At 20.7% G+C, this 26,691-nt stretch overlaps 7 protein-coding genes across 13 annotated transcripts in view; 1 reads left to right on the top strand and 6 right to left on the bottom strand.

Annotated features, from left to right (window-relative positions):
- Positions 1 to 1,075: 1,075 nt before the first annotated feature.
- On the bottom strand, positions 1,076 to 3,729 carry LOC100865546 (uncharacterized). 2 transcript variants are annotated; one of them, XM_003693620.4, is made up of 8 exons: positions 2,938 to 3,729; positions 2,693 to 2,834; positions 2,398 to 2,606; positions 2,154 to 2,300; positions 1,843 to 2,078; positions 1,582 to 1,767; positions 1,330 to 1,492; positions 1,076 to 1,165 (listed from the first exon to the last, which is right to left on the bottom strand). In XM_003693620.4, exons 1-8 carry the CDS (start codon positions 3,091 to 3,093, stop codon positions 1,130 to 1,132), a joined length of 1,275 nt encoding a protein of 424 aa, XP_003693668.2. In that variant the 5' UTR covers positions 3,094 to 3,729; the 3' UTR covers positions 1,076 to 1,129. The 2 variants fall into 2 exon arrangements, with proteins under 2 accessions (XP_003693668.2, XP_086768985.1); XM_086912859.1 differs by lacking the exon at positions 1,076 to 1,165 and having other exon boundaries at positions 1,232 to 1,492.
- Positions 3,696 to 6,301, top strand: Grasp65 (Golgi reassembly-stacking protein 2). Its single transcript, XM_012486546.2, has 7 exons — positions 3,696 to 3,933; positions 4,208 to 4,288; positions 4,383 to 4,586; positions 4,663 to 4,880; positions 4,965 to 5,049; positions 5,120 to 5,417; positions 5,480 to 6,301. Exons 1-7 carry the CDS (start codon positions 3,871 to 3,873, stop codon positions 5,827 to 5,829), a joined length of 1,299 nt encoding a protein of 432 aa, XP_012342000.1. The 5' UTR covers positions 3,696 to 3,870; the 3' UTR covers positions 5,830 to 6,301.
- Positions 6,302 to 6,460: 159 nt separating this feature from the next.
- Positions 6,461 to 7,619, bottom strand: NP15.6 (NADH dehydrogenase [ubiquinone] 1 beta subcomplex subunit NP15.6). 4 transcript variants are annotated; one of them, XM_086912861.1, is made up of 3 exons: positions 7,339 to 7,598; positions 6,838 to 7,116; positions 6,461 to 6,762 (listed from the first exon to the last, which is right to left on the bottom strand). In XM_086912861.1, the coding sequence occupies exons 2-3, from the start codon at positions 7,040 to 7,042 to the stop codon at positions 6,605 to 6,607; spliced, it is 363 nt and encodes a 120-aa protein (XP_086768987.1). In that variant the 5' UTR covers positions 7,043 to 7,116; positions 7,339 to 7,598; the 3' UTR covers positions 6,461 to 6,604. The 4 variants fall into 4 exon arrangements, with proteins under 4 accessions (XP_086768987.1, XP_086768986.1, XP_031772297.1 ...); XM_086912860.1 differs by having other exon boundaries at positions 7,195 to 7,568; XM_031916437.2 differs by having other exon boundaries at positions 6,461 to 7,116; positions 7,339 to 7,619.
- Positions 7,620 to 8,192: 573 nt separating this feature from the next.
- Positions 8,193 to 9,963, bottom strand: LOC100865788 (uncharacterized). Its single transcript, XM_012486226.3, has 5 exons — positions 9,004 to 9,963; positions 8,807 to 8,928; positions 8,600 to 8,721; positions 8,433 to 8,509; positions 8,193 to 8,367 (listed from the first exon to the last, which is right to left on the bottom strand). The coding sequence occupies exons 1-5, from the start codon at positions 9,128 to 9,130 to the stop codon at positions 8,204 to 8,206; spliced, it is 612 nt and encodes a 203-aa protein (XP_012341680.2). The 5' UTR covers positions 9,131 to 9,963; the 3' UTR covers positions 8,193 to 8,203.
- Positions 9,964 to 10,871: 908 nt separating this feature from the next.
- Positions 10,872 to 16,614, bottom strand: LOC100865910 (uncharacterized). The gene is made up of 7 exons (XM_003693623.4): positions 16,422 to 16,614; positions 13,227 to 13,399; positions 13,042 to 13,118; positions 12,853 to 12,954; positions 12,664 to 12,747; positions 11,948 to 12,158; positions 10,872 to 11,838 (listed from the first exon to the last, which is right to left on the bottom strand). The coding sequence occupies exons 1-7, from the start codon at positions 16,422 to 16,424 to the stop codon at positions 11,571 to 11,573; spliced, it is 918 nt and encodes a 305-aa protein (XP_003693671.1). The 5' UTR covers positions 16,425 to 16,614; the 3' UTR covers positions 10,872 to 11,570.
- A 2,095-nt stretch (positions 16,615 to 18,709) lies between these two features.
- asf1 (histone chaperone asf1) lies at positions 18,710 to 20,848 on the bottom strand. The gene is made up of 3 exons (XM_003693541.4): positions 20,367 to 20,848; positions 19,921 to 20,036; positions 18,710 to 19,766 (listed from the first exon to the last, which is right to left on the bottom strand). The coding sequence occupies exons 1-3, from the start codon at positions 20,473 to 20,475 to the stop codon at positions 19,395 to 19,397; spliced, it is 597 nt and encodes a 198-aa protein (XP_003693589.1). The 5' UTR covers positions 20,476 to 20,848; the 3' UTR covers positions 18,710 to 19,394.
- A 1,628-nt stretch (positions 20,849 to 22,476) lies between these two features.
- LOC100866035 (uncharacterized) overlaps positions 22,477 to 26,691 on the bottom strand; it is a 100,827-nt gene continuing 96,612 nt past the window's right edge. For all 3 annotated transcript variants that reach the window (XM_086912857.1, XM_003693624.4, XM_086912858.1), the window contains 2 exons: positions 25,917 to 26,424; positions 22,477 to 25,206 (listed from right to left, as the gene is read on the bottom strand). In XM_086912857.1, the coding sequence (XP_086768983.1) occupies positions 25,970 to 26,424 (455 nt within the window). In that variant the 3' untranslated portion in view covers positions 22,477 to 25,206; positions 25,917 to 25,969. The remainder of the gene's footprint in view (positions 25,207 to 25,916; positions 26,425 to 26,691) is intronic.

Here is a 26,691-nt window from a genome sequence, read left to right as displayed (position 1 = left end):
AAATGAAAATATATATTTTATCTTTATAATTAAATGGAAATTCAATTATTTGTAAGTGTACATTTCTAAGAATGGAATGCATTCCAAATAAATATATTAGTTTAAAATTGTTATATTACAGATATTATTAAATATAATTGTTAATATATGAAAACTATATAAATTAAAATATTATAAACCATTTATTAATATATTTATATTTAAAAAATTGTTTTAAGTATAAATCCTTGAAAAAAAAATTGAAATTTTTTGCAAATTATAAGTTTATAGATATAATAAGTTTTGTATGTTGAATTTAAAATCAAGTATATAATTTATTTTAATTCGATTTTAATTAAATATAATAAAAATATAAATATTATTAAAAAGAATGAATTTATCAAAGAATTTATCTTTTTATAAATATTATATCTGATAAATTTATTTATAATTATGAAACTAATCATACACTTATTAAAACTTATTATATTCATATCTGAAGAATCGATTTAATAAAATAAATACAAAAAGTGTTATACAAAAATATTAATTAGAATTTATTTATTAAGCTGTTAAACAATTCACAAAAGTTTACATTAGATGAAACAGAATGGAGATAGAGCAAGCAAAGATAGAACTATCTCCGATTTGGTTCGTTTAACGCAAATTTTAAATATAACTTAATAAATAAATTTTAATTATAACTTAATAAATAAGCCTTAACTAATATTCTTATATATATCTTTGTATATTTTTGTGTTTATTTTGGCTTTCAGAACAACTATTTAAAAATATCCCACAAATATAATATTCTATGTATATTTTATTCTACAAAAAAAATTGAAATATTTATTTTGTTGATAATTGTTCTATTAAAACTATGTTGTTATATTTTAAATATATTTTAAGTAATATAATTAAATAATATATATATTGTGTTTTTAAATATTTAATCCTGATACACTTATATAATATATTTTATTAATTATTAAATTTCAATAACATTTTTAATCTTTTGTATATTTTCAAATATAATTAATTAATATTTATAATTCAATAAAATTAAGAATATATATTATTGATGAAAAATTATCTATTACTGATAATATTTTTAAGAATTTTATTCTCTTTGTTTATATTTGTATAACTTTTAATCAATTATCCATGTTTTCCATAAAGTTTTTTCCTGTTAATATAAAAAGTTAAATATTACATGAATTTGATTAATAATTTTCTCTTTACAAATAAAATATAATTTAAATTAATTTAATTTCTTAAAAATATAATTTCAAAAGTACATAGGAAATACATTATATAATATAATATACAAATAATTTTAACAAAACTTACAGTCGAGATTTCATTATTATATAAATCTTGGTAATTCTTAAGAAGTCCTATAGTTTCTTCTTCTACTTTTTTTATTATATTTTGCATTTTTTTCAGCTTCAAATAATCATCATTATGTTGAACTTGCATTTCTTCTAACTTTTCTTTATATGATTTCTTATTACTATAATTTAAAATTTTATTAAATTCTAAACAAATATATTTTATAATTTTTATTAAGAATATCTCTTTAATATATTACTTTTAAAATACCTTAATAATTGGACATTTAAATTACGTAAAGGAGAAAGACGTTCTATACATTGAGCATGAATTTCATTTATTTCATCTACTTTATGCTGATCTTTTTGAATTTCTAATTTTTTTTCAAGTTTTTCAATTTCTATTTTGAGAGTATTAACTTGCTTCTTTATATTATCCTCTTGTATTCTTATTTCTCTGAAAATAAAAAATACAATAAAGTAATATTTAAATTTTTAATAAAAATATATTATTAAAAAATTATATAAATACTTTAATCGATCATGTATATTTGGAACTTCAATAAATTTCTGTAATTGTTCTTGAATAAAAGTTAATATATTTTTCTGTTGTTCAATTAAATATTTTTTATCCTGAAATGCTTCTTGCATTGTTTCACGTTCTTTAACTTTAGCACTTTGCTGTTGTTCTAACTCATTTAAACGTATTTGATATTCTTCTGGCGATTGTACAATTTCTGATTGTAATTCTGTTATTGTTTTACTTAACTATAATAAATATAATGATAATAATAATAATATATTATATAAATGATTTTAATTTGTTTCTAAATGTTAATTTACCTTTAATGCTTGTGCTTTATAATTTCCACAAAGTTTTGCTGCATGTTGTTTTTTCTCTTCTGCTGCTGTCATTCTTGCTATTAATTCAATATATTTTTGATTATTTTTTTCAAGTTTAGATTGTAATTTTTGAATTTCTGCAATGTACTAAAAAAAAAAAAAGAATATAATATAATATTATAATTAAAAAGAATATGATATAGTTTAAAATATAAATATATATTCAATGTTATATTAATAATACTTTTTCTTTTGATGATAATTGTTTTGCTACATGCAATGCTCTATCTTTTCTAGTTTCTAATATTTCATTTTTCTTTTCTAACATATCATGTAAAATTTTTGCTCGGCTTTGAATTTCATTAACTTTATCTTCTATATCCGATTCTTTGTTAGTTGCATATAATATGAAATTTGCAAGGAACTTTGCTTGTTTACGTACTTTTTTTGATCCTAAATAATATAATTATTTTTTATTATATTATTTTTATTATATTTAATAACTAATTTATTATTTTATAATTTTTAAAAAAAATTACCTGGACTAGTTATATCTGTAATACATAGATCTTTTAAATATATTCGATCACATATTTGAACCATAACAATATGTAAATTTACAAGTCCAATTATAGTAGAATCTTCACAATATTGCATAATATCTTGTTGTTCCATTGTGGGCTTTAATAAATAATAAAAATTTTTTAATTTTTATTAAATAATAAGATATAATAAAAATATTACTATGTATATATAATATAACATAAATAATAAATATTTTCACCTTATCAAATGTATTAAAATCGATATGAAATCTTTTTAAGAAAGTATTAATTAGTTTGACAACAAATTCTTCTGTTGGATTTTTTAAATCTTTTATGCTTGATGGAAGATTAGCTTCAATTAAAATATTATGAATTTTTTCTAAATCTAAATCCATATTTTTTTTATTTTTTATTATATAATTTTTTTGAATTTTATTACAAATTATATTTTATGTACATAAAGTAGTTTTACGTATGACGGTTTAGTTTTAAATATATTCAAATTTGTGACACATGCGCAAATGATATTTATAATGAATTTTCAGCCGAAAATTATAAATATTGATATTTATTTAATATTTTATGAATTAATATATGAAAAATTAGAATCAAATTAAAATTAATTAATTTTCTATAAAATTTCTTATAATGTATTCATTATATATTTTATTATAAATTTCATTCAATTTCTAAAAAAATATATAATTTTAAATAATTATATATTTAATAGATTTGATTAATAAATAAATTTATAATTATTTTTAAAATATTATTAACGATACATGAAAAAATTTTTATTCAGAAAAATTAAATTACATTAATAATTTTAATATCATTTTAATATTATCAATTATGTAATTAAATATTGTCTTATTTTTAAAATCATTAATAATAATTTATATAATTTTATAATAAGTTTATTGATTTATCTATGTAGTATAAGTGAATTTATAAGTTGATGATAAATAATATGTATTTTTTTCTAAAAATGTTACATACATTGGTAACACTGAATGAATCGTAAGCATATCAGAACTTTTACATATGATAGGCTACGTCACCAACGAATCTGTACAAAGTTTTGTGTTACATATTTTTCTATTTCGATTATTATTTTCAAAATAACAATCTTTTTGATGCTTTCTGTATTTTAAGAAGTTTCCTTGTCAAAAATGGGATCTTCTCATAGTATTGAAATACCAGGAGGTGGTACGGAAGGTTACCATGTATTGAGGGTAAAAAAAATTTGTCAAAATACTGTAATTTTCTTTATGAATTGTTTCAAACACTTTTTTATTGAATGAAATAAATTTTATTACAATTTTCAGTGGTTAATATTTTAATATATTATAAATTTACTATGATTTATTATAATTTAAACAAAAATCAATGAATTTTACTGTATAATTTAAAATTTAAATCTAGAATTAAGAGTTATTTTTCAATAAATATAGCTATCTTTTTGTTAGATATTTAGTAAATTTGATTCGAACCTCATCACTGAAATAGGTACAAGAAGGTTCTCCTGGTCAGAAAGCTGGTTTAGAAGCATTCTTTGACTTTATTGTAGCTATTGGAAATACTCGCTTGGTACGATTTTTATCATTTTTATTTTTAATTTATATTATATATTTAATTATTAATTCTATAAAATTTATGTTAAATTAATAATTCTTTTTTATAGGATCAAGATAATGATACATTAAAGGAGCTTCTTAAAAATGGTGTAGATAAAAAATTAACACTTACAGTATACAGCAGTAAAACACAATCTGTAAGACAAACTGTTATAGTACCTAGTCTCACATGGGGTGGACAAGGTCTTCTTGGTGTTAGTGTAAGATTTTGTTCTTTTGAAGGTTCTAATGAAAATGTTTGGCATGTTCTTGTAAGTAGAATATAATTGAATTACAAAAAATTAAGAATTACATAAAAAAATTAGGGTTTCTTAAATTATTTCTTAGGAAGTATATCCATCTTCTCCTGCTGAATTAGCAGGTTTACGTCCTTTCACAGATTATATTATTGGTGCTGATTCAGTTTTACATGAGTCTGAGGATTTATTTACTCTAATAGAAGCACATGAATCTCGATTTTTAAAATTATATGTATATAATACAGAAGATGATTCTTGTAGAGAAGTTACAATTACACCCAATCATTCTTGGGGTGGAGAAGGAAGGTAGTAAATTCATTATTATTAGTATTTTAAAATATTTTTTTATTTATGCTTTATATTTTATATAAAATTTTTATGCTTTTACAGTTTGGGTTGTGGAATTGGATATGGATATTTACATAGAATACCTATTAGGAACATTCAAGAACACAAATCAAATAATTTATATATGGTGCATATTTAATATTATATGAAATTTATTAAAATATACATATAATAAATTTTATTTTTTTCTTTTATAGAGTAATGTTAAATCTACTATTTCAAATCAAGTCACATCAAATACTACTCATACAGAAGGAAGTAATGTAGTTACTAACATACCACCAGGTTTTTCTATACCACCGAACTATATTTCATCACAAGAAAACATTACAAAATCCGAACTTGAAACTTCTAATGTGATGCAAAGTACTTATGCACCAAATGTTCAAACATGTAATGTTTCTCAATTAAATCCTGCTACTATTGGGGGATCTACTACTACTAATTCTATATCTCATGTTATATCTAATCAAGGAATTATAAGTGCAACATATAGTAAGTATTTATAAATGATTGCAACATTCAAATAAGTAAACAATGATATTATTCTTATTTAGATAATGATTCCACATTAAATCAAAATAAAATGCCGAATATACCTGGTATGCCAACAACTCCACCTTTATCAACTTTTACTACTAATACGACAGTCTTAAATGAAACAACGGGCGTTGTTGGAACGTCGAAAAATTTTACAACTGTACAAAGTAATGTATCACCATCAATACAATTCAATGTGCCTCAGTCCCATGTTGTAACGACGCCCATATCGTTACCCGGAATGCCACCTATTACCGTCAGTGCAAGTTTACCACAAAATACGTCTTTCTATTCGTCTGTTCTTCAACAAAATGAATTAACTGACGTTAGTACTGTTCCCACATCTATACCATCAACAACGCAGTAACGATCATATTATTTCTAATGAAAATATCTGTTTTATAACAAAGTACATATTAAAGAATAAAGGTAAAAGAGCGCAATGTATCTATTACGAATATATTGTATTACTTGTATTTTATGCGTTTATACTTTACTACTTGTTTAAACGCAATGTAAACAAATTTTCAGATATGCGAGGATAAATTATGTAATTCTGTACATAGATAAAGATTATTAATTACTTAAATTAAAATCAAATTAAAACATTTTAAAAAAAAAAGAAGTATTAAATCTTTATGTCATTAATTTGTTTTTTCTTATATTTTTTCTTATTTAACTGTAACTATGAATTTTATTTTTTCAATCACTATAATTTAAAAATAACATATACATAACATTGTATATGTAATATTTGTGTTATATAATTTATCTTATTGTATAAGATTACAACTTTAAATTTGTTATCAAATAAATAAATAAAACATTTACATATTAAATTGAATGAATGAAATTTTCATATCTAGAAATTAAAAAGAAGAAATTATTAATTCTTAGATAATGATTTATTATATATATTTATAAATATATTTTTTTTTTCAAAAAAATACATAGGTTATTATAATTTTAAAAATATCCATAAATAAGAATAAAAATCATTTTGGATTTTAGATAAAAATCATTTATTATATTGTACAGATAAATATTTTTTTTAAATATTATGGTATAAATATATATAGAATAATAAAGATTTTAACAACTAAAAATACTAATTTTTTCCATACTCAATATTTTGGAAATATTTAAATAATTATTTCAACATCAACTATTTCCTCTTCACTTGGAAGAGTAAATTTTGATGGATTTATTAAGTTTGGATCAATTAATGGCAAACCATTTTCTTCTCTATAGCGAAGTTGTAGATATGCTTCACGTTGAGCCCAATCTTTCAGAAGTGGATCTGGTGCATAAACAATTATAAGAATTCCAAATATCAAGACTAAAGAGATACAAGTAAAAAATGTTATGTGCATGCCTTGACGATCAGCTTCCTTATTTTCATTGTCAAATCCATAACTAGCCCATGCATTTTTTATTTCATATAAATCTTCTTTTTCAGTTTTTTGAGTTGGTAAATCACTACGATATATTCTATTATATATTTTAATCTCATTTGGTTTTAAAAACATCAATCTATTCTTAATTCTATGAGAACGAACAAGTCGTAATAATATTGACATTCTTCTTTAATAAATTATAATGATTTTTTGAGAAATTGTTTGTAGTTTCTTTTTAAATTTATAATTTTTCTCGTCTGAAAAATTTTTTTAATTTAATTAGTTGACAATATTGTACAAATTTTAAAAATCAAAATTAAATATATATAACTCACTTTGTAGGTTAAAAACTGTAAATATATAGATACAAAATTCGTTCGTAATTTAATGTAAACGTATGATAGAATGTTTAGATTCCGAAAAATGCCTTACTTTGAAAAAATTAATTATCAATTTGATGTTATGTATCTTTTACTTACTTTCTTGGATACGGAATACGTAACTTCATCGTGTATAGTACATGGATTCCAAATAGCTTTTTATATAAGTATATCAAAAAAATGATAATAGCTAAAGAAAAATAAATTATAAAATATACTTATAAAATTAAAAAGAATATTTATTTTCTTATGTATTTTTATAAAATACATATAAAATCTGTTATTTATAAAAATAATATTTATTTTATAGTTTTAAATCTAGTAACTTTGTATTAATGTTAAAAAAAATATCTTATACTAGTGAAAAAAAATTTTAAATTATTTTTTTTATATAATTTCAAATTACACAACATATAAAAATTTGTTAATATTAAGTAGAATAAGAATTTATTAAAAACAAGAAAATATTTATTTTTATATTAATTTAATTTAATAAAATTTAATAATAATTATATATTTATATAATAGAATAAAATATTAATAATAATAATTAAAAATAATAATATTAATAATTTTTTGTATAACTTATTTTAATTAAAAGAGATTTATAATATTTATTTATTGTATATTTACTTATGATATTTATGATATTTATTAAGTTTATATGCTCTTATCATCAAATTTTTAAAAAATGTATATAGAATATACATGGATATAATATAATTAAATAATTAAAATTTTTAAATATTTTAAAACAATTAAAATTTAAAAAAAGTTATAAATTAATTTTATTTAATAATAATATAAAAGATAATGTAATAATTTAATCTTGAATCAACAAAATGAATTAAAAAAAAAATATTTGCATTTTTTTTCATTTCCATTTATTGTAACATTAAATAAAAATATTATAATCATAATTATATTAATAAAAAATTATTATTGAATAAAAATTTATTTTATGTTATAGTTCTTTATTTTCTACAATATTTTCTTTATCATATATTTCATTATTTTCTTTTTGAAGTATAGATTGATATATTTCTTGCCATAAAAGATCATTTATATCTTTTGTATTTTCTTCATTTATATAAGAAAAATGATGAATATAATTTTTATGTAACACATCTAATATTATTATTAAGAATATGATCATATGAATTAAACAATAAATTTTATGTTAAAAAGGATACATCCTGTAATAGTTTCTTTAAGTTTTTCATAATCCCATCGTATTCCTGTTAATACTTTATACAATAAAAATTTTCTTCTATAATTTAAAAAAATTATAAAATTTATATGATATAAGAAATATAATATAGAATATAATATAGATAAGAATACTAATAAGTTTACAAACCTCCCTTTATCTAATAATTCTTGATCTTGTAAATTTCGTTTACATGTTTTGAGTTTATTTCTTTGCAATTCTAATAGCTGATATTCTTTCAAAAATTTATCTTTTTCTTCTTTTATCTCTGTCTTCAAAAATATTAAATTTTAATTTTTTATTAAATTCAGTGAAAAAAAATTTTATATGTCAATATATAAAATATATAAAAATTACCACATGGTCTAAATGTTTAGATAAAAGATTATTTTTATATTCTAACGTTTGTTTTTTGGATTGAAGACTCTCTCGCATAGAGGTTATTTTTAATGTTAAATCTTTGATTTTTATTTCATCTTCTAAAAAAAAAATATCTTTTGTATTTTTATTTATATAATAACATACAAATACATACTAATAATGTAATAAATTACCATTGTAATCTTGATTTTGCTTATTCTTAACATGATTGATTAACTGAATCTGATTTTGCAATAAATCTTTTATTTGTGAATCCGTAATATTTATATACTTTTCTTTAAATATTATTATATCATTCATTATTATGTTTGCATTAATATTTTTAATAAAATATTCAATTAAATATTTATAAATATAAAATTCTATTATCAGTTATTTTTATTCACGAAATTTGAAATAGCACTATACATTGCTACCAATAATACTTTCATTTTATTAAAGAACATACTAGCATAGAGTAAACGTAGAACAGATTTATCATTCAATTTTTATGTTATATGATAGGAGGTATTTTTATGTTATATGATAAAATTTTCATTATCATTTTCATACACATATGATATTATTAATTTAGAATGGAATAAAATAACAATGGAAATGATAAAAATTCTAATGTGTTAGTACAATGCAATATTATTATATTATATTTCTATTTAAAATAGAGTTAAATAATAGCACTATAGAACGAGGAGTTGTAATTAAATTTTGCATTTTAGTTATATCACAGGTTAGATATAAAAGTAGACCAATTTTATTGAATTTTGACAATTTACCAAATTTGATTGACATACCAACTTAGAAGTTTGATTTTGATTTAAATCTTCTACTCATAAATAATAACTACACTATGAAATAATTATTAAAATAGAATAAGAGTCAAGTTAAGTAAAAGATATTTATTATTATATAGCAACAAACAGTTATTATTCAATACAGAATAATTTTTGTAATGCAAATAATATTGTGATACTTGTGATATTTGTGAAATATTATGATTCAATGTTAAATTAATAATTAGTATAAGCATTTTATCTATACTATAAATAATAAATAACTAAATATATACATATTAGTAAATGAGGATTATATAAAATTACATTAGATGGTATTTTAAATTGAATTTAAACGAATACAACAGCCTTATCAATATTGGATTATATTATTTAAATATTTATAATTTTTTGAAATTTAATTAAAGTTATTATAAAATTAAAATTGATATTTTTTAATTTTATTTGACAAAAACTAAAATATAAAAAGAATTAGAAAAAAAATTAAATAAAATATGATAGATAAAATATAAAATTAATGGTTTTCTAAAATAAATAAATTGGAATTTTATGTTATATTTGGAATTTTAATTTTTTTATTAATTTTGAAAAAAATTAAATATAATTTCTAAATTCATTGTTTTAAAATCATAAAGCAAAAGAACTTGAAATGTAAAGTTTTATGAAATAATAGTTCTATTTTATATCTCGCATATGATAATAGTAAGATTATTAGGGAATTTATTTAAATATTGGTATGCTCTGATAAAACAAAATTACAATTACGAAAATGAATATTTTATATTTATATAAAAAAATTTTAATCCTGTAATAAATTAAAAACCATAAATATCATAAATATCATAATAAAAGTTTTTGTATTTTAAATTTATTAATTATTAAAGATTTTAAAAATAAAGATAAATTTTATATTTTATCAAATCATGTATTTATTAAAATAAAAGTTTTATTATAAAAAGAAGATAAAATAAAGAAGTATTTTGTAATTACATATATTTAAAATTTACTTCAATGCACTTCATTTATAACAATGTATGTAATTTGAGTATAAAATTAATATTTTATAAATAAGTAACTAATAATATTTATATTTTCTAAACATACAAACATAGAAATTTTTTATATTAAATTATGCTAAAATTTTTGTTCAACATATAAATCATATAATATAATTTTAAACAATAAGAAACAAATAAATTTTATTAATAAGTATTGCAAAATATTGAGGAATCTATAAATCAAAACTCAAATTAAAAGATTATCATGCAATATATTTAAAATAAAATGATTAATATAATAATATTTTTATGTAAGAAATTATTTATATAAAAAAGAACTTTTATTAATAATTTTATTAATAAAAAATATTAAAAACTTGTCATTTAATACTTAAAAATAGAGAAAAAATTTATAAACAATCATTACAAATATTAAATTAAATTCTAAAATTCTATTTATTTTTGAATTTTTTTAAAAATAAAAAATATCTAGAAAAACAAAAATTAAATGAAATAAGTAAGATATAAGAAATATATAAGGCCATAATGTTGATATATCTTATATTATTTTGAAAAATACAAACTTTTATTTCATATGAAAAGAAAAGTGAAATTATTTTAAAAATATTTCAAACATATATTTAAAAAAATAAAAAAATTATTTCATTTTAGCAGTCAATGTTATTAAGATTTATTGACTAGAGCAGACTTTTTAGCTGACTATCTTAAATATCAATTACTATTACTTTTTAAATGAATTATTATTCTAAAATATTATGGCCTGAATAATGGATATTTAATTGCATATTAAATATTTATCATTTTTGTAGTTTTTAATATTCATTAAAATTATCTTTTTGATTTAATTCTATATAAAAAAAATTTAATATTGCTTTATATAAGTGAGGCACTTGATTAACATACTATCTTATGATATGCATATTTTTGAAATCAAGAATCATTATTGAGTAAATTCACATTCATAGATATTTTTTGAGAAATCAAAATATTAGAAATTCGTATATGTTCTCTATTATTTTGAGTATTACTTGATTCAGATCTTGAATCATCATTATTAGTGTTGTTATTATTATTATCTTCTTGAGAATTAGATGAAGAAGCATTATCTGTTTGAATTAAAGTTGTGTTTAAGATATTATCCATTTGTGCTACTTCGTATCCAGATAAATTTCCATTTATAACTTCACGTGTTAGTTGCCTAAAATTATATAATAAATATTATAAATAATATAATATAAATAATAAAATAGTTATGCATATATAATTATGATTGAATAAACATATTTTTTTTTTAAATATTTACTTACTCTGAAGTCCAATTATTAGATTGATTAGACATATAATGCAATGGTTCTGTTGCATTATCGTTATTTTGATCGTTTTCATAATTAAAATTTGTATGATCCCTATATGGAGGTGCACAACAAGTAGCACGCACAAGATTATTCTTATCTTTTAAATTTTTATTATTATTAAAAGGCACCGGAGATGACTTTTTTTTGCAAGTGATGAAAGGACCTGTAAAATATTAATGTAATGATAATTTATATATGAAGAAATTATATTAAACATCATATTAATATTATCCAAGTAACATACATAATTCTATATATGTTATTACCGCGTTCTGAACAGTCCGCAAGTAAATTCAGCGTTCAAGTAGGTAGGTATACTGTAATGAAATAATTGTTCTTTTTCGTAAAACAAAATTAACCGTTTTTTTCACGGTTAGTAATTTTAAACACATAAGAAAATGTTAAAAAGTGCAAAATTAAGACACAAAAGCTGCAAACTACAGTGCTTATATATCTTAATTTACAATTTAGCATAAATTTATTGAGAGTTTGTTTTACTATAAATATCAGAAAAAAATATATTAAATAAAGTACTTTTTAAAAAAAATGAATAATAAGCAATAGATAAATCTACCTACTTATTAATAATAATCATAATTTGCGTCATTTAAATAAATTTTTTTTTAGTGCTGCTCTTAAAAATAATAATATTTATAAGTATTACTTACTATTTTCTAAAGGTGGAGCAGTGGGTTCCATAACACGAAGTTCTCCGCTTTGTTTTATATTATTATTTTGTCGTTTTGATGTTCCTAGAATTGCATATTTGTAGTTATATATATATATATTTTATTTTTCAAAAAAAAAAAAAATATTTATATCAAAAGGAATTAAAAATATTTAAATTTATTACTTACGTTTTTTATAGAATATAATAATAAGTAAAGTCAATACTCCAAAAATTGTCAATATTCCAAGTGTTGTATAAATAATTATATTGCTGTTCAATCTGTATGTTTCTATATAAAATAAAAAAGAAAAAAATTAGTGCACAAACAAAAATTATGATTTCAAAAATTTTTATCAAAAATTTTTTTTTTATTTACCGGAAATACTTTGCTCTGCATTTATTTTTCTACATAACAACGCCATTTCTCCAGTACTTAATTTTTCCGCAGTGTAACTGAAATTTGGAATTAACAATAAAATTAAAATTATATATCATATATGAATATTTAATAAAAAAAAATTAGAAAAAGAAAGAAAAGTAATTAAAAAATTAATAAATTACCCAGGAAAACAAGGTCCACATCGAGAAGGGTGTCGTGATCTTCCTTTACTATTTTCTTCTCTATTATACCTACTGCATTGGGTAAAGTCAACACATCGCTCCGATACATGATAACAATACTGCTTATCGGGACAATCAGTATCATCATGACAAGATTTTTCCTCTATCGTAGCCTATAAAATAATTTACTTCTAATTACTTCATAACTTTTGAAATTTAAATGATTCAATAGATATTAGCTATAATTTATACATATTTGTTAGAGAATGATTGTTAAATAATAATCGAAATGAATATTATATTATAATAAGTTTTCTCTTTCTATATCAATAAACATAAAATTAAGCTGATTATAATTTTTTTAAGAATTATAATTTGTACAAAAATTAATTAATATATAAAAATTATAAAAATTAACTATTATTATAATTAAAATTTTGAATAAATTCTACGAATAATTTTGTGAAGATTTTTATTTATGTAAATTTATATGTATCATTAAAAAAATAAAAATTAAATACAGAGTAATTTAACAATTTAATAATAATTTTATAATCCAAATATTATAAATATTTTATTATAATATTGCAATATTTTTTAAACATAACATAATACTTAAACATTGTATATATTTTTCTATTATTCTATATATTTTTATGTATTTCCTATAAAAAATGGATATCTTATTTTATAATTTAATTATAATTATTTAAATAATTATTTTTTAACTATAACTATATAATATTATTCATTATTAATAAATAAAAATAGTTTATATATAAATTGAAAAATTTTGCAAAAATGTTTAAAATAATTAATTTAATATAATTAATCTGGAAAAATCTATGGTAACAATTAAAAAAATAATTTCATTTTTTTCGATTTTATTCGATATATTCGTAAAATAATGTGGAATGCAAGCACTTCCGGTTTTAAATCTAACTCATATTCTCAACGATTCCTTCTGACCTATATATCAGTAATAGTAAGAAGATACTCTAAAAAAATTATTTTTTTAAACTTATTTTTTTTATGTAACAATTAATATAAAAAATGAAAATTAAAAATTCATCAAAAAACAAATTTTATATAATTTATTATTAATATGTAATCTTCTTATAAAAAGAAAAAAGTAAACTGTATATATTCCAAACTTTTGTTTATACATAATAACTTTATCAAATCACATAAATGAAATATAAAATAAATATTAAGAAGTAATAAATCAAAAAGAAGCATAGTTTAATATTTTACTAATATTTTTAATAAATTAACTGTAAAATTAAAATATAGAAAAATGATTCTGCAATTTTTGATCTTCCAGAAAACCGCCATTTTGTTTGGGATAAGTGCTACCATTTGACAGTTTGATCTACAATTACGCAGAATGGATTTATCGATTATTTTGATAATATATATAAAATTATTATATATAATTATTATATTATATTATTATTATATTATTATTATATAAATAGGTATTATTTATATTAATCTTTTTTAAAATATACAAAAATAATTAAAATTACTTAACAATGATGATTTTTTATTTTTTATAAATACATTCATTTTTAATTATCAGAATATTTTCTTCATTATTGTCGAAAATTAATTATTTTAGAATATAGTAATGAAATTTTCTTATTCCTTTTTCCTCTTATTAGAATTGGATATATATTGCATAAACATTATAAAAAATGCTAATTGTATATATTATATTATATAATTATATTATATTATTAAAAAATATTAAATACAATAATAAATATAATATTAAAAGATAAGATTAGTTTTTCCATTTACAAAATAATCGATAAGAAATTTTTTCTGATAAAATTATCGTAATTTTTGTAAAATTATAATATCATGTTTTTAATTAGTAATTAAATTATGTATTATATTATATACTAAATTTTTAGCATTATATATTCGTATAAAATATATATTAATTGACATGTTTTTTTATAAGAATATCACATATTATAAACAATTAAAATTTATTTAAAAAATTTTTATTATTAAATTGATAAATTTTAAAATATTTCAATAAAATTTATTAATCAAAATTTTAAATTATTATATTTATAGGTGCAAGTATAAATTTATATACTTTATAAAATAAATTATAAAAAATATAAATTTTTTCATATAATGCTAATGATATAATTCAATAAATTATAATATTCTTATTTCTTTTATTTCTGTTATATTTATATTTATATCTAATATGAATACATAAATTTAAAACTATATGTTTTATATGTGTATATATTGTATCCATATATACATATATATGCATATAATATATATATATATATATATATATATATATATATATATATAAACACTATATCAAAAATTTAATATTATAATTGTTTTCTTATTCCTTTGTGATATTTTATTTCTATAATGGCTGCAGAGATTCCCGGGCGAAAAAGAAAAAAACGGCAGTTGAGTGACTCATCGCGGCGCGCTTATGTCGTACTGAGAACTGCGTGGAACATATATTCCGGTTTCAATAAAAAAATCATGGTGGGATTTATATAAATTATAACACATTACATAAATTTTTATACATTTTTTCATATTTTAGTTTATTATTAAACTTCATTTTAATGAAAATAATACTTGATATCAATAATAATTGCGCTATTTATCGTATAATAAAAAAAGTTTGTTTACAACTTTAGTACAATTGTACGTGAAATCGAATACATTAAAAAAAATATTTTCAAAAAAGAATTATTAAAGATAATCAGTACTCAAAAAGATGATGAAATCATGATGTTAAATTACAAAATTTATAATATTTAAAAATCTTTAACAAATAAAAGAATTTTAATATTTATTTTAATAGAAATTAAAAAAATAATATAAGAAAAAAAAAAGAATAAAAAGATTTTAGACAACGTGGCAATGATTTGATACTTCTATTATATGCATATCACTATTATAAACTTTATATATGATCTTTATATATGCAAAATAAATATATAATATACGTATATGTTTTGCTGATGATATGTAATATATCTCAAACTTGATTGTATCAATTTAACAGGACGGATAAATCTTTAGCGGAACAATCATACGTTGATTTGATTAAAAGCTATCAAAATTTGTTGAATGAAATCATTCGATTCACTTTCTATTGAAAATAGATAAAAAAAAAATAAAAAACTTTATTTTACTTACCATTGGAAAATATGATGTAAATGTATAAAGGTCGGAAATATGTATTACTTTTGTGATTGTACTCGCATGTACGTAATATTTGTTTGAAGACAGTTGACAGGTTCATCCGTGTGAGCTTCGAACGCAAAAACAAATGCACTGTTTGAAATCCACCTGTAGTCTGATGCTGCGATCGCCGGCATATACTGAACGTGTTCAGACCTGCTCACGACATAACAGGTAGTGGGGGTGACGACAGTAGTGTAGTTGATTTATATAGGCCCTTCGTTTCTCAAAATAGAGTATTTTCTATTATATATAGTTTGTAATTAGAAAAACAAATCAATTACAGACAATTTGAAATTTTATACGTGGATATATATTATATATATATATATGTAAAATATTGATTCTTAATTAAATTTAAATTTATAAATAATTTACAAACTTATAAATTTATTTTTTAATATATATCACAGAAAATGTACATACAATTTCATTCTATTTTAATTACATTTATATTTATATAATATTATATTAAATTAGCATATATATATTTATATCTTTATATTTTACAATTTTTATTTTAATTTGAATAAAAAAAAACATACTTAAATTAAAATTATATTCACATCAATTTGTTCTTACCATTTTGTTTATAATAAAATTTCGTAGTTTTAGATTATCTGTACAAATAATTATACAATTATTATATATTTACTAATACAATTATTATTAATATTAAATGTTAAAAAGTACATACTCATTTATAAATAAACAAATATAAAAGTATTAATTTAATTTGTATAATTTGTATTAAAATTTTTAAATAATTATAAGAACTTACAAAATATAATCTATTATTAAAATTAAAAAAAGAAATCGAATTTTATAAAAAACATTTTTATAAAATACATAATATATCAATTACTTTTTTATAAAATATGTAATTGTAAAATTATAAAATATGTAATTTTGTTAAAATTAATTAAAGAATATGTTAATTTTAAAAAATACTATTTTTCAAAAAACTGCATTTAATAAAATTATAAATTATCTTAATGTTTAATGTTAACATTAATAATACGAGAGATACATACGATATAAGTGATGTATCATTTGAGATATTATTCTAAAATATAACATTCTATAATTTAATCTTATTTATGATGTAGCAATCTTTATTTTTTTTGTTAAATATTTATATATTTTATGTTTTTTATTAAATATTTTATATATTTTCTTTGAAAAACATTTTAACTGTTATGTAAATAATTATATTATCATAGTATATATGTAAAGTAATAGTAAAGATGAAACAAAAAAAGAAAATGATTAATTAAAAATGAAAAAAAAATTTAAATATTATTTTTTTAAATATAAACAAAAATTTCTTTTAAAAAAATATTTCAATAATACTTCTGATCAATTTTTGTAATTTAAAATAATAGAGATATATATATAATTATCATGTGAAAGATAGAAATTAGGAGCTTAAATCTATATAAATAATAGGTACATTAAAAGACATTTTTTTTCTTATTAAAAAACATATTTTTTAAAGTTTTTCTAATATCTCAATATATGTTTATAGCTAATAAACTAATATTGCAATTTACATATATTATCTAACATAAAAATTCATAAATTAATGCATTCAAGTCATAAATAAAAATGTAATGAAAATATCGAAATTCTAACAAATACATAATAAAGGTTTGTTTTTCTGTTATCAAATCTGCAATTTGGAAGTGTTTCATTTTTATAATTATATCTTTAAATGCATATAATAAATTAATAATTTTTTATAAATCATTTAATTATTTAAAATTTACTGACATCCTGGAACTGTTACTAATATTTATAAATATAATAAATAAATTTTATTCGCTTCTACAATTTGACAGCAAAAATTGAAAAATAAATACTAAATGTTTATAAATTCTAGACTTAAATTATAAGAAATTATAAAAAAATTTTGTATAATTTTCAATTAAAAAATGGAATATATGAAATTTATATTAATTACAATCATAAATATTATGATTATAAATATGAATTCTGTTATTAAAAGTACTACTTGAATTCGAATTTAAAAAATTTTCATCATTCATAAATTTTAAAAAATATATTTTGCAATCCTTTTTGACATTTTAAGATATTTTCAAATTATTTTCATATTATATATAATATAATTATAATGTATTATATTATATTTATCCCTAAATTATTATTAATTTTATTTTATTTTTACTTACCATTATTTTTCAATAATTATTGAATATAGAAGTATATTTAAAAACAAAATATAATGAAGTAAAAAACATAATATGTATTTTCATTTTAGTATATATGTACATACACTGATAAAATGGAAACAGCCTTATTTCTATTAATTTATGATAATAATAAGCCATAATATAATACTTAAAGTATTAAACACAAAATTCCAAATTGATTTCTAGAATATCACCATATAATTATTTTTAAATTACACAGTTATCAAGAGTTTAATATTTAAACAGTTTCTGTACTTTTTAATTATAATGACCATGATATCAGATATTAGTTTGAAATATATTTTTATTTTATAATCTGTTATTAAAATGTGTTACTATGTATCTTCATTAAAAATTAATATTTTAATATTTCAAATTTTTTCTTTTTTAATGATATATAATAAGTAATTTCTAATTATTTTCTATTACAAAATTTATATATAATGTGTGTTTGTATGCAATAGCAAACAATTTTAATTCTATAATATTAAAATTATCGCATTACCTATCATATAACTTTTCTTCAACATATAAGTTTTTTTTTAAAAAGAAACCAATTAATATATAACATATAAAAGGCTACCATTCTTTCATAATGTTTTTTTCTTTGAGGTATCCAAATATATGAATCATTCAAATCTTCTTTCCAGGTACTACTTCATTTATCATATTATGGTCTGTGCTACCTTATTTGTTATTTGCAATAAACAGGCATTCACATCACTTCCATACTGTTATGTGTATTTTCTGTAAATCCCAATGTAGATGTTGGTGCATCTTGTGATGTTTCTTCTAATGACTGTGCATCCATGCCTTCTGGTACATTATTTGTTGTTGAACTTGTTCCATCATCCCAATTTATTTTGAATCTAGTGACACGAGGTTTATCTCCTAAGATATTTCTTTGTACTTTATCAAACTGAGGCTGAGGTGGTGGATTTTCTCTAAGTTCTGCATCTGTGTATTCATTATTTATAAAGTAACCAACACGTACAAATTCATGTCCTCTATATGAACAAGTTAATAAAACCACTGTAACTCCTAAAGCATCATTCACTGGAATCCTACTAACATCCGGAGGGTCAGCCTAAAATAAGATATAAATGCTAAATTGCTAAATGAAAAAAATAATATATTATAAATATTAAATATATATTTAACTGAAAGATTTTAACTAAAATTTAGAATTTAATTGTTTTATTATTAATTAAATCATTATTTAAATGATATTTTCAATATACCTGAAAAATAAACATATGCCTTCCCTCAGGTATTGGACCAACATAAATTGTGTCTAAAACTTGATCAAATTCTTCAGATTCAGCACTACCGACATAGATCATTTTCCATTCCAAATCTATAAAATCATTATTATTGTTATAATATATTACATATTGCTTATTTCAAACAAATTGATATTTGATACATTTGACACATTTGATACAATATTTAAAAGAAAATATATTAAAATTAAAAAAAAATGAAATATAAAATAAATTAGTTTCTTTTAATCATAAAATTATTAAAAAAGATATTATTGGTTTGTCCTTGAAAAATTCAGTATTAAATTATTAAAACTAACCTAGCATAAGCACTAAAAATATTCGGACATATAGTTATTTTTAATAATGTTAATATCAACTTAGAAATATATTTTATAAAATAAATAAAAGATTAGAACAACTACCTTCTTTTAATTCTTCAATACATTCGAAAGTAACTTCGAACTGGAATGGATTTAGAAACGGCGAAGGATTATCAAGAACAGCTACATTTGCTAACTGAACTTTAGCCATCGTCGATTTTGTTTAATGAATAATTTCACCGAAACACTGTAAATTTTATAATAACAATTTTAAAGAACCGTATATTAGATTGTATTCTTTATACTGAATTAGAAAATTAATCTTTTGAGAGACGAAAGATCTCGAATCAAAGCATAAACAATTTCATTCCAGCACACAGCTTGCTTTGGCGGCAAACGAACCAAAGGATGTTTCCGGCCTTTCGGGAACAACCGAAACTTCATATGATGTTCATATGTATGATAGTAGTAGTAATATACACTTTAAAAATTAGTGATTTCAATTTGATGCGAATTTTAAGAAACGTATAAAAATACTTATTATTTTTAATTTTATGTGAATTATTCCGAATATTTATTTGAATGTAATTATTATGGTAATTTAAAAATATGTTTATTGCGCTGTTTTGAAATTTTTACTTTCAAATACTAATCAAATATAATTTAATTTTTTATACAAAATTATAAAATTATAAAAAAAATTATAAAATTGGATTTCAAAAATAGAAAAAAACACAAAATAAAATATATTTATAAAAAAGATATTTACTTACTTTAACAATAGAATTATTTTAACCGTTTTTGTTTTTTTCTTTATTGTTATTTTTGTATTTTAGATTTTAAAAATATAATCATTTTCTTTTTTTATATTTCCATAAATATATTCAATAAACCAATAAAAAATAGTTTATGAAACTAAGAATAAAAATTATTGAGTAAAATTCAATTCAAATGATTACATAGAATGAAACTCCCAGAATTCTAGTGTGAAATTAAATATTTTCATTTGTAAGCATTGCAAGCACGTCTTTGTTCTTTACAATATAATGACATATGAGTAATTGATGCAATATTGCAAATTTTTTAAAATTAATTATAAAAAAATAATAAAATAAATATACAAATTATTTATAAATAATTTCTTATCTCTATTTAGTATTATAATATTAAAAAATATTATAGATTTTTGAATATAATTGATTATATATTATTGAATTTAAAATTAAATAATTGTCAACATAGACGAAATATAAGATAGATTTAACATATATTATAATTTTTTGTTAGAAAGTTTGAGAATTTGTGAAACCTGTTATCATATTTTTAAAGCCATTTATAATGTTATCAATATAATAATATAAAATAAAATAATATAAAATATAATTAGATTAGTATTTTGGATCAAATATATATTATATATAAGTACAAAATTTCAGAAATACTATATATATAGAATAGCCTAAATATAGCTTTAATAAAGTTTTAATAAAAATGTTTAAATTTCAAAAATGTAAAATAAAAACTTTAAAAATAGTCTTCACATTGATCATTCTAATTCACATTGTATTTGAAATTTACACAAATTTATAAAAAAAATAATTTTAAAAAATGTACGTTCAAGTATATATAGTTATATAGTTACAATTTTTAAGAATTTGTTATTTTAAGCACAGATGAAGTACAGGATAGATTTAACAACCTATGAAACTTTGTATTATATGTTCTGAAATATCGACTTCGAAAGAAGTAAAATGTTTCTCATGCCCTCAGTGATTTCTCATGCTTACTAATTGTATTTTCACAAAACATATATTATACTGAGTCGATAATATCGTATGCTACATGAAAATGGTAAAGGAATCATTTAAATTTTTAATTTCTGTATAATAAAAAATTTCGTTGCGTAAATAATCTATATTTCATCTGTAATTAATTAAAAATATGATTTAGTAAGCATTCTTATTGAACGTATTTTAATATTTCGTTAAAGAACATGCATATAGTTAACTAATTTTTCTATGATGATTATTTTACTTTAAATTATGAACTCTAATTTGTTTTTTAAAATATTTATATAGAAATTTATTTTACAAATTTTGAAAAATAATTCTAATTTTTTGTATAAATTTACTAAATTTATATATTATATTTAAAAAGGATAATTTTAAGATTTTTATCATAAAAATGAAATTGCTATTTAGAACAACCAAAATTTTACATATAAGGTTTATTAAATATTTTTTTTTATGTACATTATATTTTTGACATATTTGTGTTATCTATACAGAATTGCTTTCATATTGCGACATAGGTCGGCAGATAATTCATTTTCAAATATTTTCCTTTCCTCCGTTTTCATTAAATAACAATAGAAATTTATAAACAAGCAACATTCAAATAAAATTGCTCTAAATTGTATTATTATTCGTTGCGAGTAGCACCGTTTAATTTATATTTAAGTCATAATAATTTAATTTAATTTTTACTGGCATTAAGAAAATTAAATCCTTATGTTTTTTGAGATTATTTATGATATAAAATATAAATATAATAATAATAATATGAAACATTTGACCAAAAATGATATAAGAAATATTTCTAAAACAGATTTAAATAATTTCAATGGACAGATTGGAAATTTTTCTTTGAAACAATAACAGAGAAGATACAAAATGCTTATTTCATTAAACTCATCAAATACAATCACTGATTATGTGATATATATTTCTATATATGTTTTATTATTTGAACTTGTTTTAATGTTAAAATGTTCATCAAAAAAAAAAAAAAAAAAAAAAAAAGAAGTATCTCTACAAAGATTAATATAAATATAGAAAATTAGGAGAAACATAATAAAGTATTTCGCAAAAAAGCTTTTATTTACATTTGTTCATCTTTTTTTCAGCGTTGTTTTTCTTTAATCTAAAATTGCAATAAAATCCCACAAAACCGATCGCATTCATACTGATCACCTTTTTGTTGTGGAATGTTTTATATAATAAATACAGCTTCCGATATAAATTAAAAACGAGTCTTGCATTTACAACTGAGGATGAGTGAAGGAGGAAGAATAGATACATGTATGTAATGAAAGTGAAAGTGTATGATTGTGTGTACATGAATACTCATGCGCTCATATGCGCATGTATTATGTCTGTTTACATGTGAATCCCGGTCGCATCGAATAGAATCTGCAGATTCTATCACAACAAACTTATATCTACTCACGACGAGCCCGTATACCTTATTTACAATGTCCATATAAACATATACATCGCGCTGACCGCTCAATTAACTTATTATTGATATTAGGAAGTGAAGAAGATAGAAAATAGTTTTGTACCTTAGGTTCAATGTGAAAAAAGACTTTGCGTGCGCGTGCGCGCGAGTGTATGTGTATGTGAAAAAATGATTAAAATTAAAAGAAAAAAAAAAAAAAAAAAGAGAAGAGAAACAAATGGAATTATAGAAACGAATTAAGAAAAAAAAAATAAAAAAAAAAAGAAATGAAAGGAAAATGAGAAAGAAGAAAGGAAAATATATAACGGAGGAAATGAAAAAAATATGCTGGCCTGTGCGTGAAGTTCTATCCTTCGTATAGGGAGTCTCCGACGCGGAGAGGAAACATCGTTACATCGTGTTTCGTCGCTCGACATTGAATTAACAGAAATCGCTGATATCCGTCCCTACGCGAGCGCAGTAGCATCTACCGGCTACATCGACGTAACTTAATATGTAACAGGGAATTCTTAATCCAACCCTTAAGTGCTAAATCAATCTTACAATTGGACTGAGTGATAAATTATTATCGACTGTACAATGCCGTAAAAGTCTTCTTTTCTTCATCAACTTTTTCATCATATTTTTTTCTTCATTTTCAACATTATTTTCATATTTAATTTTCTTTCAACTTTACAACGAAAATAAAAAGAAATTGTACATCTCTGCTTGTTGCTTGGAATTTTCATAGAATTACTACAAATTTTTTGACTTATTTTTCCTTCATTCTCATTCATTTTATTTGGACCACGTTAATAAATTTCCATTTTTTATTAAAACTTTTTTTAGCTTTTATTTTTCATTATAAAACATACTTCCTGTTGATCGCAAAATGATATGCCGTGAAACACGTGCATGCATGATCTCGAGGAAGTATACGCGTATCGGTCAAACAAGTGATAAAATGATATTGAATACCTTGAATTTAATTAATACGTAGTTTATATTCATTAGTTAAAATTTAACGATGCAGAAAAATTCGAGTATTCGTTGAAATAGTGCTATCTTAAAAAGCATTATCTTAAATGTTATAAAAACTAAAAGAAATTATAAGAAAAATAAATTATTAAATAACGTAACATTAGGTATTCGCGGAATCATTGTAATTTGTCATTGAATCACATGTTGTACCGATACGTTCCACAGCCGAGTTTTTTTCACTACTCGAAGAAAGAAAAATAAAAGAAAACTTATTTCCTTCTCTCTTTTTCATTGACAATATACAATCGTTTGTTTATAAATCACATGAACCTTAATAAGTACCAAGTGCCTAATGTACGGTTCGAGATACCCTGAACACTACCCACGTTAAGGTAGAGGAAAGAAACTCTGTTATCGAGTTCTGCGTATACATTTCTCCATTTTTTATACCATTAATTTTTCTTCTTCGCCTCTTCACGAACTTTGAAATAAATATTATGAATACCATGAACAGCAAAAGTTCGGCTCAAATGCAGATGCGAAGCGGAAGATTGCAAATGGCAAGTTTCTTAATTTTTTTTTTCAAATTTTCGCTTTAGGGTTTGTCTATACACAAGGACGTATCTTACAGAGTAAAGATAAAATTTTTCTGTTTCTTCAAAGTTGTTTAGATCATTAGCCGCCAGAGGGAGCCACATAATATTTTATATCTTCATTGACGATCTCCTTTGATCGTAATAATCTGCAACAAAAAAAAGAAAAAAGAAAAATTGTGTAAAACTTATAAAGAGATCACATTTTCTTCTTTTATACGATCGCAATTTTAAATTTGAAAAAAAAAAAAGGAAATTACTGTTTATCCCTCGACATCATTAAAACTATGTATAGAATTTCTTAAAAGCATATTGTTCAGGAAAAGCTGAAAGGATATGTGTGCGTTATACTCGTTAATTCATTGTTTCTATTAAATTATTTTTAACGCTGCTGTACAAAAGCAGCGAAAGGAACTTTAACTTCTTGCAGATAAATTCTTTTATCAACTTCTTACAAAGAAAAAAAGGTACGGAACTTTTAACGATTTAAATAGCCACGTTCCAGCTACCTATTCTTTCATTTTAACCAAATTAGCTTGTATTATATATCAAATGCCTTTATGATTCTAAAAAATTCGCACAAAAGTGTTCTTTATCACTAACGTATATGAAGTTTCATATTCGCTTTATATTTTCTATAGTTTTGAAATTTTTTTTTCGTAATATCTCGTATAAAAAATTAAAAATACTTTTAATTTCTAATCTACAACCAATATTACCAAATTACAAAAAAGCATAATTTTGAAAACATCACAATTTATTATGAATTAATATATAATAAAAAGCTGCATATACTGATTTTCTTCGCACAATTTATCTTTTCTTCGATTTAAGTTTTCTACTTTTCAATTAAACTCACCGAATTAATGGAAATAAGAAGTTATCATTTGGAACACTTGGAACAATAGACTTTTACGTGTTGATATACAATTGATGATGAGCTTGATGTTGACTCTGAAGTGGATGTTGCAACGAGTGTTGATGCTGATGTTGATGTTGATGTTGATGAGGATGCTGATGCTGTAGCGTTGGATGTCTCGTGTTGAATCTCACGCTTCCGGTCAGCGAACTTCCTCTACCATGGGTACCAACAACGCTTGGTGTGTCAGACAGTTCGTCATCCTCAGCCCCCAGGCTACGGAACCTTACGAAACCATCCTCAGCGACGAGCATCGTCGAACCAGTGGTCGGGGTTTGTTCATGAACACCACCCCCACTATTCTGCTGCACCGGTGTATGTCTACCGCGACTTTCGGAGTTTCTTAGAGTTTGTATCCCATTACCGTGTCGGTTTAACGAGCCACGACCTTCGTGTGGGAAATGGCCCATAGTGCCTGACTTGCGAATGGAATGCCTTTCAAAAGTACCTACGAGAATGATACATGTTATTAAACATACTATAGTTTTTCACAGTTGAAAAAAGAATCATTTATTATTTTTTTTTTTGTTTCATTCATGGTTCGTGATATATATCTCGTTTACGCAAATCTAGAATTTTCTTTGGAAGATAGGTACAAAGTAAGAAATAAAAATAGAATAACTCTTAAGTTCGTATTATTTTTACAATTTACTTTAAATTGCACGCAAAGAAAGTTTCATTCATTCAAGAGGAGAAATATTACTTTTGAGATTGT

Source organism: Apis florea, unplaced genomic scaffold (genome assembly GCF_048593485.1).
Source record: "Apis florea isolate Af1SG1 unplaced genomic scaffold, ASM4859348v1 contig_3493_pilon, whole genome shotgun sequence".
Taxonomy (NCBI): Eukaryota; Metazoa; Arthropoda; class Insecta; order Hymenoptera; family Apidae; genus Apis; species Apis florea.
Note: the sequence above shows the minus strand (reverse complement) of the source record. Positions and strands in the feature narration are given on the sequence as shown.